The sequence below is a fragment of the Ceratina calcarata genome, unplaced genomic scaffold, assembly GCF_001652005.2.
Source record: "Ceratina calcarata isolate Rehan_Ccalc_2016 unplaced genomic scaffold, ASM165200v1 scaffold551.2, whole genome shotgun sequence".
Lineage (NCBI taxonomy): Eukaryota > Metazoa > Arthropoda > Insecta > Hymenoptera > Apidae > Ceratina > Ceratina calcarata.
The window spans coordinates 444,544-458,451 of record NW_017176693.1 but is presented as its reverse complement, the minus strand read 5'-3'; the positions used below and the strand labels follow the sequence as shown (position 1 = coordinate 458,451).

The following is a 13,908-nucleotide window of genomic DNA, read 5'->3' as shown; positions in this document are numbered from 1 at the left end:
ATTATTGATATTCTATTACGCACGCGGATAATTGATTTTTTTCGAAGCTCTCGCACTGTTTGGAATTAATGTAACGTCGAGATGATTAACATCAACGAGCCAATGTGTGCATTATGCATTTTTCGTGGACCAAGGGTATCTCCCTGTAGACTGACAAAAAACGAATTTATTGCTCGATTTATATGTTAACGAGAAGATTCATTAAGTTTAAGGTCAGGCTTATTCGACGTTTTATCTATTTATACCTATTATTGAGGTGCCGATCGAAATCCGTTCATACAGATATAAATATCTATCTTTCTATATTCGTACACAGCGTTGCAGATTTTTCTTTTCAAAGTGTGTCACAATACGTACTTTCGGATTACGTACCTTTGCGTAACATTTTTTTCAGTCTTGTTTGTAAAATATACTGACAGGACTCGTCCGAAGAAAAAACTGGAACATGTTGTCTGCTCCATATGCATAGCTAATAATGTGTCATTGATTAGGCACCCAAGATCGGCACACGTGCTGTTACAGCAAAACAGGTAAATGCGTATACGAACGCATAGACGTAAACTAATTAAAATCAAAAGCTAATGTGAGTCGCGGCGACGTGTTCGCATTCTGTTCCGATAAATTGTTTCCGTACGCTGACGTCGAGAGACGGACATGTCACGCAAATACGAACCTTAACACCGTCCACTTCGTCCTATTTTTCTTTCTTTTTTTCTACTTCTTTTAATAACGTTATTCAATCAGTCCCATAGTCTTAAATATAATGAATTTTTTGCGTGACATTGATCTACTGCATTTTGAAGTATCCTGACTATAAATTTGTTTTTCCGTATCCTTCGATCAATGCTACGAAAACAAAATCAGCGGAATTTTTCACTTGAAACGAAAGAAGGAAATGAGAGACGTGATGTATGATGATATACGATTGTAGAAGTATAAGATAAGATTCCACAAGCTGAAGATTCATTAGCATCTGGACTTTTGCAGCTGACCTTCTCAAGAATTTTGAAAAAAAGACTTCACCTTTGAATCGATTGAAAGCAATAATAATCAATTAACACGTCAATTGTTTGCAGATTTATTAATACGAAAGCGCATTGACGCGTTTACTTCCTACTTATTTGCGACACGTCTGCAACAAACACTGTTGACGTTATAAGGGCAAAAAATTGATGAAACGGTGCACAGCGATGAAGATGAATTTCAAGAAAATGAATTTTTAATCGCTTCTGCTTATCGAGAACAAAACAAATATCACGCTCTGTCTGACGTAAAAAGGTTTTTCTAATTCTAACAAAAGAAGTTCTCGCAACTTATTATTGTATTCGCTGTTCGTCCAGTAATAATAATTGGCCGAACCGTGGACTTCGAACGGGAAAATTATAGAGACGCATTTCCAGCGTGGAAAATAAAATCCTAACGCTTCTCCGAAAAAGCAATAAGACTCTTTAGATGAACTTAAAACTGATACGAGGATTTAAAAAAGTTCTTCAATTACTTTTGAAGTTCACGACGTTAGTAATATTTTATTTATTCTGATTATTCTGTCTGTTTTTTAAAATTGTTTATCTCGCTTGGAACTCGATCCGGCTATTCGTATAAATGCCGGCGCTCCTAGCACGATTTCCTCAGAAATGGTAAACATAAATGTTGCATCGATGTTTGCAAAAGTCGATAAATTAAGGAAGAGTCGCAGCCGAGTCAGTTCCAAGGCCTTTAGAATTATTTAACGATATGCATGTTCGATATAAACGGATGTTGCATGTTCGCGGCACGTAGAAACAGATAACAAAGTATTTGTCTAAAAATCTCGTTATCTCTGTTTGGACTTTCTCTCCTTGTCGTGTTTCGTCTTTTTCCCCGTTTTGAACCCGAATCATTCAACGTCTACCTCATCGGCCGTTTTACATTTTGTTTGTCGAGAAACCAACGGGTTTTCGGTAAAAGCAAAGAAGAGAAAGATCCTCGCGATTCTGTATTTCTGGAGATATATGCCAAGGACGTAAGAAACTATACATATAAATGTATGAAACTCCGATAAATATCTGATAATATATCCCGACAATAATTATCGACGTTTATAGAAAAACATTATATGTATCGTTTCGTCGCATAAAACAGCCAAATGAATTACAGTTTATAACCAAACAACGCTGATCAAATGCGTGATAGAAAGCCCATTTAAATGCCGAGTAGAAAAAATTCGTTCTAAAGAATCGTTTGGACATTTTCGTTACGCGATCAGAGATTATGAAACGCAGAATTCCATAAGAATAGCACCGCTCCTGAAACGGAGTCTGCTATCATTTTCCTATTGAATGATCACAGGCTCGCTCATGACTCGAACGCTGCTCGTTCTATCAGAGCCCGAGCGTGCCAGAGAAAGTAGTAATGCATGGTCGCGTCCGATTTCCGACACTTATTTTTTCCTATATGGAGCGTAAAGCGTTTCTGAAATTTGGCAATAACAGTGATCTTGTAGAACGCCTCGATTTCTACCAGGATAAGACTTGTAACTTTCAATTTCCTGTAAAACGTGTAATCTAATCATAATTTATTTAGAAGGTAACGTGATAAGTATCTAATATGAAAGTGATATTAGAATATAATGAAAGAAAATGTATTATTACAATTTAATCTAATAGCAGTGATTCATTCATGTTATTTGATAATGATTCCTTATCAGCAGTCGTACTCTCGTTGAGATGCTCGTAAAAGTATCCCGTGTACCGCATTCCAGCGAAACGCGAGTATTCTCGTAGGTACAGTAGAAGAAGAAAGAGCAGGTATTAATACTGAATTAACATTTTTAATTTAAACGCCGCTCACATAAAGATAAGTACGTCAATATTAAACAATTAACATTAAACAATCTATTGTATAATCAAGTGAATGACTGAATTCAAAGATTTAATACATGTAATCTTGAGCTTTGACATTGTGTACTAAGAAAACGGTGAAATAATGTAGCTGAGAAGGCGATGAAGCTATTGTCTTCCTCAAGAGTCATTTAAGCATCAAACGATTCGAGTACAGCCAGCCACGTTTAAATGTGTTGTTCAGTGCCTGGTCTATCTTTTGACATATTTTCATAACGTTTCTTGAAACATTCCTTAAATATATCATCTCCTATGGTGGAGGAAAATATAGGGTGAGGTCGGAAATAGAAATTGGAAAAAATTGATGTACCGCTCGATCTAGTTCGATGGCACGCGCGTTCTGCCTCCGTTGTTGACTGGCCATGCGGAAATAATAATGACCGCAAGGACGCACGGACAACCCGGTGCTACTGGTGGAGTTCACGTACCGTCTAAGGAGGAACTTGTGATTCGAGACTTTCCATTTACGCCCACGGGGAGGGGTACGAACAAGCGTGACGTACGTTTCCTACTTTTATTGCAGCGAGAACTTAAACCAGATCAAGCTTTCACAGCCTTTCGACATTTCCAAAAGAAGTGAAACCGCGACAGCGGGGGTGATGCGGACTACGTTCTAGACTGGTCATAAACTGTGCTATAAAAATTGTCGTTAATTTTGGAGAATCGCGAGATGAATCTTCGATTCGATAAATATTTGGTATCATGTAACGACAAGTGATGAAATTAATTTTTCTCTGAATTCACAATTAGTTACGAAGACGTCTACGGAAGAATGTAACATAGTAGTCTGTTTCTCCAATTGTCTGTATCAATATTAATGATGAATATTTCTACTTAATATGTACACTTTTTTTTAATAATCCGTGTATATGTTCAACGACTGTGTTGACACGTTGACACGTCAAATGACGTAAAAGTCCTTAGATGAGTTTAATCATCATTACTAACTTCGTTACAGTGTAAATATGAATACTCAAAAAATGTCAAGACTTGTGAGTTGATACTTCCTTCGCAGTGACGAAAAACACTTCTACGAATCATCGTCGCTACGAAAAGCTTTACTCATTGCCAGGAAAACTTCGTAACACGCCCATAAGTGGATGATCGAATAAGTCGATGCGTCAGTCGACTCGATAACAATTCTTCCATGAGGACAGCAATAATTAGATAAGTTTTTGGGGTGAACATGAATCCTAGAAGGAACGCAAAACATTTATCCCGTTTTTGCGGTTTCGATTTGAAACCGCAGCATTCTTAACGTCCCGTGGTGAACGATTTGATGCCCCGCGTAAACGACACCAAATGACGCCAACGTTTCTTCTGGCGAAAATATTTTTTTGTCACGCTCGTCCATTCTTTTTACATCTGGTCTATCTTGCTTCTTTTTTCCCAGTTATTTCAAACGAGTTTATAAGAACATAATTTGTCATGATTATTGACATGCACAACAACATGCGTGATAAATCAACATTAATTAAAACAATGACACGTTCAATTGGTTTATGCATATGTAGATGCGTACTACCGAAGACGTAACGAAAACGATACCACGATAAGAAATCATTTTCGCGTTTTTGTAAAAACACGAATACATTTGTGAGTTTCGAGGAACGTCTTTACCGAGAATACGACGCATGAAAATTCACGGTTTTTGCATGACGAAGGAAAAAAGTGTCACGTCGATTCTGATCCAGCAGCCCAGCGAGAAGCCGGCAGAACGACACGCAACGATCTAGGTATGCCGCCAGCAACTTGAAACGTTCAAGTTCACCAGCCCCTGGCGATTCGCGCCGACTTTTCGCCGGCGAAAACTCCGCCGCGGTTCCCTCGCGTGTTACGCAAAGGTAAACCGACACCCTGACTTTTTAGCCCGTAACGCGGAGCGCAGAACAACCGATCTTTCGCATTTGTGAATCGATTAACTTTCACGGATCGTTGTACGATCGACCGGACGTAGAACTGATTTAGCGAGAGTCGAAAGAAAGATCGTTAGAAATTGCCTTTCCTTCGCACACCGACTTTTGTTGCTCCCGATTCCTACTGAGATTCCCGTACAGGTTCTCCTATGGTCGATTAAGGGTAATTGGTTTTGAATTATCGAGCGTCGTTTTCAATCTTACACTTTTCCCCGTGATACCATCGTTTCGATGATTTGATTGCCAATTCGGTCGATATGCTCGCGTTTCTTCGGAGAAGTAGAATACATAGTCTTTTTCTAGAAAGCAAACGCGTTTCGTAAGTACTCCGAATACCATCATTTACATTGTACGTCTACGTCCTGGCAGGGATCGGGACTTCCTTTTTTTTTCATGGAAAGTATTCTAAAACCCGTTAATACGAATTCCTCTTAAATGCATAGCCGACATTATTCCAGAGCGCAAGTAAAATTGCAACGTGTTTACAATCTGAATGAGGCAAAAATAATTGATGAAAATATCTATTAATAATGTATAACTTCTGTTTTTCACCGGCTAGGACGTGTTATGAACTTTTTTTACTGACAATGAGTTATCACGCATCATCAATTACTATAATTGAAATAATGCATGTCAAGAGGTGCAATAAATAAGAAAAACAAGTTTCCCGGTAGGTCTACAGTCGACTTTGTACATATTGTATATTCTACATTCGTTCGTAAAAAAGCGCTATGAAGCTGCATTATTATTGGATAAAGTCTAGGCGCGCTAATGATGATCAAATTAAACATGATAAACAGTCGTAACTCATGCAAGGAAAATTATAGAACATTTAATAAAACAGCATGTAAATAGTCTCAAGGAGATGATACGGAATCGAATGACGTTGAGTCTCGGAACGGCGAGCCAAAGAAAAGTCGTCTCTAACGGTGGTTCCGCACTCGGAAAAGGTTTCGCGGTTGCATTTGAAGAAACGGCAACTGGTTTCGTAGACGAGTCCGCATCAAAAGTATCCGGAAATCGTACAGATAAACTTTCTACGCTCGCGTTGTTCAACGAGACCTTCGATCATCGATGGTAGCAATGATTCGCCGGATTGCAGCAGGACTTTGTCTGTGAGATTATTAATTATGATCTCAGTACGACATGATCTATCGGACTGAGATGGGAGATTCGAGATACGCAGAGGCGAAGATACAAACCAATGATTAATGTAATTGGGAAAATGTATGTTTCGCTGACAGTGGTTGCGATCGATGTTAATGCATAATTGATGGACAATAAATATAATTAAAAGATAATGTTGGTACTGACAGCGGCAGATCTGTACTCTTGGTTAAATTCAAGTTTCCACTTGAATGTCAGTCCTCTGATTTCAAGTTACATAAAGGAGCATATTTCAACATGTTAAGAGTATTTTGTCTGAAAACACGCAAAGGCCCAAAAGCGCGTTGCGTTATCATGATCCTTAAGAATAAAGAGAAAGTCGAGTTTCTTTTTTTTTTGACCACCTCAATTTGTGGAATATTACTTTAATGGATTTTTTTTAAATTTCGCTACGTGAAATCTTAGAGAAGCGCGTCTTATATCATTTAATATTAGAAACGACAAAAAGATTTTGCAAATGTTTATTTATGGGGGATTGAAAATAGATTCCTCTCCAATTTTGAGTAACACTCGGCTTGTTTCGACACGCGAAAAATTGATGTGCTCATAAAGAGAAAGTGATATCTTTGCGAAATCTTCTCTTCAGGGTGAACCACGTAATTTGATCGCACTCGTTACTACCAAATTTATTTTGCATCAGATAATTGAAAATTTCTTGACACCGAGTGGCTCTCGCAGAAATGATTTAGATATAGCATCAGAAAATTTTATGTTCATTGCAACACGCATTTAAGTAAACGTTACGATCGTACAGAGAGGCATCACGAACTCGTTACGCTCTAAAGAAAACGTAGCTGTAACGCGACGTTTAAACGTTTTGACAGTGACTGATCATTGCGAAATGAGTGAACTTGTCCTAAATATCGAATAATAGTCCCAGTAGTACGAGTCAACGTAGCGTGTAATGATAAAGCGAAACCTGCCCGAGGGAAACAATGCGAAGGAAAGTTCCATGGTGGCACGTAAAATCGGCATTAAAAAGTACCGTCAATCTTAATCGTTTAAAGAACGTTTATACGACACGACAGAATTCACACATTGGGAATGTGCAAATGATTCAATTTGTCCCTTGTGAATCGAAACCTTTACACGGAAGAGTCGATTTCAGTGAGAGATTTAATGTCATTGCTGGAAGAAAATTTATACTCCATCGAATGAAATACTTGAACTTTACGGTATTCATTAAGGTGAAAGGTCGTCCCTGGATGAACTGCTGCAAGGAACGCGAACGTAATGTAATACTTTAAACCGAAAGCCGAAACTGTACATGTGTGATACTTTCCTAATGAAAACCCCGACGGAGATCGAACCGGGGAATAACGTAGAAGCTTGTGCGAAGTGTTTACTGGTATCTCGATGTAGAAATTGCAAAATTCTACCGACCATGTCTTTCCTTCTCTTTGACGTATCATTTTCGGAAATGATCTTCGTGCGATACCATTGAGATTAATATTTCATTGAAGAAAGTTCCGTAGGTAAATTAGACCGAGGATATACATTGCATAGTAATAATTCGATATGGTCTCGGCTTTCTTCCCGAGACTACTTGAATGAATCTGTGCATGTCTACACGATCGAAAACAGGCAAAAACGAGACGTTTGCTTTTAATTTCTAAATTAGATTATACCGCGTAAAAGAGTAATTTGAAAAATACTTTCTCCTGTTATTTAACGATCTTCACGAATATTTCCTAAACCTGTTCGACCAATGCGGAAGAATTAAACGTATAAAACTATCGGTCACTAATTGCGATAAAGAAAAAAAGGATAATTACACGTGAAATAAAAGCGGACAACGGGACTTCCCGTCAGCTGTTAGAAAGTCCGGCCGTTAGAAGTTCAATTGAATTCCACCTAGCATGAAAAATCATTGGGAACGTGCACGACAATGATTTAAAATCGTGAATCGAAGACCGAGTGCTATCGAAAGTATGATAAACAGCAAGTGTGTCAAAACGACTTACACGACAGTTAAGAACTTTCATGAGAAAGGATACGTGTTTTAACGCGCAAAACAAATCTTTCATTGAACAAACAGTGCTTAAGAGCGCATTGCATAACCGATTATCAATCTTCTATTGAAACCAAATACCGTGTAAAGCGATGTACCATCATGGTTCTACATCGAATCACAATTTCAATTTTCCTCTTTTTAGTCTCCATTCCCCAATGATTAAGAAATGTCGTTTTCTAATTTCTGTGCGCAGCTCTCATCGAATGAGAGCATCAGAAGTCGCTTGCTTCGGTACGCAGGGGTTAATCTCTGAATGTAAGGAATGGGGCTGACAGCCGCGGGCCGTCGCGGCCGCAGTCTTTGCTCCGTCCTGCGTAACGTTCACATTCTTCGCCACTTTCGGATAACAAAATTATTCATATTTACTTACGTAAGGTCGCCGACGGACGTTCCCCGCACGCGTGCACAACCGGGTTCATTAACTGGCCAGTAAAATCCCTGTTTATGTAACGCACAACAGTTTCGTGGAGGCGAGCGGACAGAGAGAAAAGAAGCACGCGGCAGGTTTCTCTATCGGCAATGTGCTACACGCATGTATTGCCAGCCATGCTCATTTAAACTGCGTGATCGCCGTTTCCCTTGCTCACGATATCCCCCGAAGTATTTCCTCTTCAACGGTTTCGCGTTTTTTTCCAAGTCCTGACGATCGCCCGCCGGCCCCGGTTCCCGCGTTACCGTTCGGTCGCACCACCGCTGACCGTCGACTTCACCTCCGTTCCCTTTATATCGATTTCAACTGACTCCCTATGACCGTCCAGTCAGAGATTCTTTGTAAAGTTTGACAGATTCAATTTTAAGGAGAGGTGCCACAGTTCATGACGCTCGGATTAGCAGGTGTATCGGTCAGGTACTGATCGAGGAAGAATGATTTATTTCAATCGTTCGAAGTTCAATGTCTGTCTGCGGTTCTCGCACTTGCAGAAAACACAAAGGTCTGAAAATATCCGATGTTGTCACTTGCGCGTTCACGAGGTTCGGAGTATCCTGAGAGACTCGCGGACGTCGAATGGAGCACCGGAGGGTCGGAGACGGAATCACCGAAAGCTGCACGGGTGGTATATACACGCGTGTACCTCGGTGGTGTCGAATCGCGAGGTGAATGAGGAGATAGTGGAACAGTAGTGCAGTGTGGACCACGGTAACGAGAACGCGGTGAGCCCACCAGCCGACCGGGCAAAGAAAGTGGTAGGGACGGCACGCAGCAGGTAGATTCAACGCGTGCCCCGAGGACTGTCTGCGCATCGGATCTCCATCGTTCGTTACCGGATTTTCTTTCGTACAGCGTAAGTATAATGAATGACCAGTCCGTCGTTCGACTCTGCTGACTAAGTATACTTCGATCAGGCTAATACCAAAGTGCAACCAGCGCGCCACTTGGATCCACATGGCTGTGCATGTGCATCGTTATGGTCTCGCCGCGTTACTTTCGACGACACGTTGCAACCCCTCGAAGGTCGCGCCACGGTTCCGGAAACTAGAATGCACCGCTTTCCTTTCTAAGACGGTACATGTTCAATTAAGATCAAAGTCATCGCCACATTTTTAAAAAAAATGAAGTTTTTCATAAATCGACGCTGTATAGAATTTGAGAACGAGACTCGATCTTTGGAATTTACATTGTACAGGTATCATGCTCGCATTCTTACATGCATTCGAGTTCTCTAATCGTAAATCAAATCACAGTTACGCGAAGATACGTAGACGACGTGTATCATAGCGGTATTAAAGATATTTTAAATCATGAAATATGTAGTTCGTCGGAAAACGTGTGTGACATTAATTATATTTTAACGATCGGCAAGCAATGAAACAAATTAGCTTAGTGAACTACGTTTACATTCTCTTGTCATTATACACTCTCTTAATTTATGTAGGTCGAATATACGAGCATTCAGTCGGTGCATTTTTTTAAAGTCTCGCTTGCGCGCCTGTTAAAAAGTTTGGAAAGTTGCAGAACAAGATCTCAGAGGAATAGTACCATCGCCGAATGCAACGTCGATATGCATTACCGACATGGTCTCCGTGACCCATTTTAAATTCGAAATTTATGGGCATTAAATAATATCTTTATACCCAGGTTACAATTAATTAATCAAGTGATATTACGTACCACGTACCCAAAAGTTTGTCAGCTGCCTGGGAAAAGACGAGCTATTCGAACGTACGACTAAATGCGGAAGCGACTGGTTTACGAATGGTACGATTAGTCTCTAATATTAGTAATTATTGATCTAATGGACACGTGTGATAACATGTGATAACACATGAATATATAGAGAATGTTTATAAATAAAACCCACGTACTGTGAACAAACAAGAAATTTTTTCTCTTCTAAATGAACACATTAATTTATTATATTTATATATACTTTTAGTGTTGTACAACACGTAGGATATACGAATAAGAATGTTGCAATTCGTTTATTAAATAAGTAATTCACATTCCCTTACTTATCTAGGTTTATTAAAATTATAATAACACATTTTAAGCATATAAGTATTTGTACCTCTTGTTTGTGTAATGACAAGTAAATTAGGTCAAAGGCAATCATGCTACTTTTAAAGTGCTGAAATGCGGAGATTGCATGATCGTATCTGTACACGAACCGACTTGGTTTATGAACTGTATAGAGAAACGTATATGTATACTTGCATAATATACACGTATAATGAATGCAATTTCCTCATCATACAGAAATTAATTGTGCGTAGGAAAGAAAGGAAGGCATAAGGCCTGAGACTTAATCTTATCAAAACCGAGGTTTAATCATTCTTAATTGACTGAACGTAGACATCACAAATACATAGATGTGCAAAAATATCTCTTTGAAACGCTTAATTACATTTTCAATAACAATTTTTTTTCGGCAGGATGATATCTCGGAAATGCTAAACAACAGTAACAGAGTCACAGATCTTTCAACTTGAAAACTAATAAATCGATCTGTTTTATATAATAATTGACACGCTTGACACGATCTTCTTATATCAAATCCTCTTATACGTAAACCTTCCAACAGATAGAATGGACATTCATAGTATGTATGTGAAATTATTAAAAATTCGATGAATCTTTTAAATATGATTTTTTTGCAATTGAAGAATTTGGTTCATTTATTTCATTATGGTGTTTCTTGTCTGTTTCATCCCTCCTACTGATTCCTTTTATATTTTTCCCGTCTTCATCAGTTCGACTGTTTCTAAGGTGGAATCTATATCACCAGAATACCAGGATTGGGGTAAGTATATAAAAGTTACCTTCCGGAGGGCTGTCTGGACGCTTGGAGCAGAGAACAAACCCAGAATCAAACTGATAGATAATAGTCATTTGACGGATTTCATTTCATTGATGAATTTACGATATAAATAATAATGTTATATCGTTTTAAACTATCTATCCATATATGAATTTCTAGTTTTAATTTAAGTCGCGTTTCATTAAAACCGATGCAGTCGAACTTGAAGTATAAGAGAAAGAGAGGACATATAATATTATAATGTGAAATCGTTTTACAATTTTGTCGAGACCTTAGAACTGCACTCTTGAAATATAAAAATTTCTCTTAATGATCATGTCATTGTATTCAGGATTTAGAATAGGTTTTTGTACAATATATTTTAGAAAAGAAATTAAAAGAAACCGGGAATGTCACACCGGAAGATATCAAGTGGGCGTATGTACCTGTACCTATACATATGTATAGCTGTAACTGCGGTTGATGTATTTATACAAGAGTAATCTTTAATGAATAATTTTGTGCGTTATAGAATTTAGCATTTTTTGTATTATATTTCATTTGACAGAGGAGCCTTCATTGAAAACTATAAATAAATAATCTATATCATTCTGAATTTACTGTGACCTCTGCTGTGGCCAATAGAACCCATGTATTCGATTTGCTATAGTACTCGTTTCGTCCGTTGTAGGTATACAACCTCAACTGCGATCCATCTGTTCTGTTCATGAATTACGGAACAGTTAGAGCAGCAGCTGGAAGCAATCGTAATTATGTCTATAGTGGATAAAATTAAGCATTATCAGCGAAATATTGACAAATGCGATGACAATGAGGACAGAGTATGTATTGGTGTAGTGCTTTCTGTCGTCTACGAAACTTTAGCGACGACCATCCTTCCGTTCTGTCGATGTCGTCGAGGGATAACCTCAATGATGCCTAAACACTTATTACAACGATATTCAAATCCTGTTAATTATTGTTAGCAATCGGACGTATATATAAAAAATAATCTCTTAGAAAAAAATAAATTCGCGTTACGTTTATAATATTGTATCTTCCGTTTGCTTTGTTCCCAGTATGAAGCTTAATTACATATACAAATACATTTATTTTTACGTATCTCTGCCAATTTTTAAGTAATACATTTGGACATCTTTGTAAAATACTTTATAAATCAATTGATCTTTATTATAACACCTTAAACTATATCTAATACAAAAATTGTATCATAAATGATATATAATTACAAGTAATTTACAAGTGATTCTAAATACATTGCAGATATTACATTGTATCTCAAAGCTATCTAATCTACCAGTAACAGTGCAACATCTCCAAGAAACTGGTGTAGGTCGTACAGTAAATGCTTTAAGGAAATACGATGGTGGTGTCGGAGATGCTGCTAAAGCACTCGTCGCCAAGTGGAAAGCAATGGTGGCTAGTGAAGATACTAGCGAAGGAGAAGACGAGGATGAAGCATGTGTCCCAGACGCGCCTGAGAGTTACAGCGATGGTCATGAATCGCCGAGACTCGAGGAAACTTCCATGTAAGTTAAAATATGCACGTATTAATTCGTTTTCAATAAAAAAACGCATTACATGTTTGATTTATGGTTCAGATACAAGACTGAGGGGAGTGGGAAACAAGGACACAAAGAAAAAACTGAAGTATCGCATGGCTCTCATAATAAGTATGTCTCGAAACATGAATCTAAAGTAAAAATTTCCATCAAATTTCCCGTCGAATTTCCATCAAAGACTAATGACGATATTGCCAAAAGTTCGACCAGCGATTCGGAGAAGCAAAAGAAGCATGAGAAAAGTAAGCATAGCCACAAACATGAATCGAGAAGTGAGAAGAAATCGTCGAAGGATGCTAAAAGTGCCTCTAAGAAAGATGAAGCTCGTGGCTCGAAATATCATAGGGATAGTAAATCTGATAACGTAGAAAAATCCTCGATTAAGCCTGCTGATAATAACGTTGAAAAGAATAATAGAAAACGGAAGCATGATGAATCGAATGCTGAGAAGAAGGAAAGTAAACGGAAGAAGAACTCAGATAGCGAAAGTGACGAAGGTAGAATTACTAGTTCGGAGAAGCATAATAGTAGTACGATGTTGAACATGATTAAAATAAAAGAAGAGCCCCAGGATAAGGACGTGTCAAGTAAAAGTGAAATTAAACAGGAAAAGAAAGATTTTCACGAAAAATTAAAGAGTAGTTCCAGTAAGCATCGGGCTGATTCATCAAATAGCAAATCAAAAGACATTGATAAGAAACACAAGCATAAAAGTGAAACACACTCGAGCCATAGTAAAGACGAAGCTAAACGTATTGATCAAAATTCTAATAAGGAATCGTCAGAATCAAAGCATCAGAATAGTTCCTCAGGTAGTGATAAGCATCATGATAAAACGAAAGATAGAAGTAAGAAAAAAGATAGAGATGAAAAGAATAAGAGCGAGAGCAAGAGCAGCAAGGATTCGAAGCATTCGAAGCATAAGTCGAAAGAATCAAAAGACTTGACCAAGATTAAGCAAGAGATCAACGGCGACGAAGGGATTGACTGTCATTCTGGTTAGTTTCAACTAAAAGAAAGCATGCTTGCGATATTAATTTATGTGTTAAACATTTTATTTTCATAATACTAATTTATTATACGTACTAACAAATTTTCGTTATAAGTTAGAAG

At 38.1% G+C, this 13,908-nt stretch overlaps 2 protein-coding genes and 1 long non-coding RNA gene across 4 annotated transcripts in view; 2 read left to right on the top strand and 1 right to left on the bottom strand.

Annotated features, from left to right (window-relative positions):
• Nucleotides 1-10,224, bottom strand: part of dsb (scavenger receptor class B member debris buster) — a 29,839-nt gene extending 19,615 nt beyond the window's left edge. The window contains exon 1 of one of the 2 annotated variants that reach the window (XM_026816958.1): nt 10,087-10,224. The gene's annotated coding sequence lies outside the window, so the exon portion shown is untranslated. Of the gene's footprint in view, nt 1-8,346; nt 9,050-10,086 lie in introns of those variants that run through there. The other variant, XM_018031392.2, reaches the window with a different exon arrangement.
• LOC113464809 (uncharacterized) lies at nt 9,172-11,077 on the top strand. Its single transcript, XR_003389671.1, has 2 exons — nt 9,172-9,259; nt 9,321-11,077. It is a non-coding gene; the product is annotated as an uncharacterized LOC113464809 (long non-coding RNA).
• Nucleotides 11,078-11,887: 810 nt separating this feature from the next.
• The window catches only part of EloA (transcription elongation factor elongin A), a 4,286-nt gene continuing 2,265 nt past the window's right edge, over nt 11,888-13,908 (top strand). Inside the window, exons 1-3 of the mRNA XM_018031439.2 lie at nt 11,888-12,054; nt 12,497-12,762; nt 12,835-13,793. Coding sequence (XP_017886928.1) covers nt 11,986-12,054; nt 12,497-12,762; nt 12,835-13,793 — 1,294 coding nt within the window. The 5' untranslated portion in view covers nt 11,888-11,985. The remainder of the gene's footprint in view (nt 12,055-12,496; nt 12,763-12,834; nt 13,794-13,908) is intronic.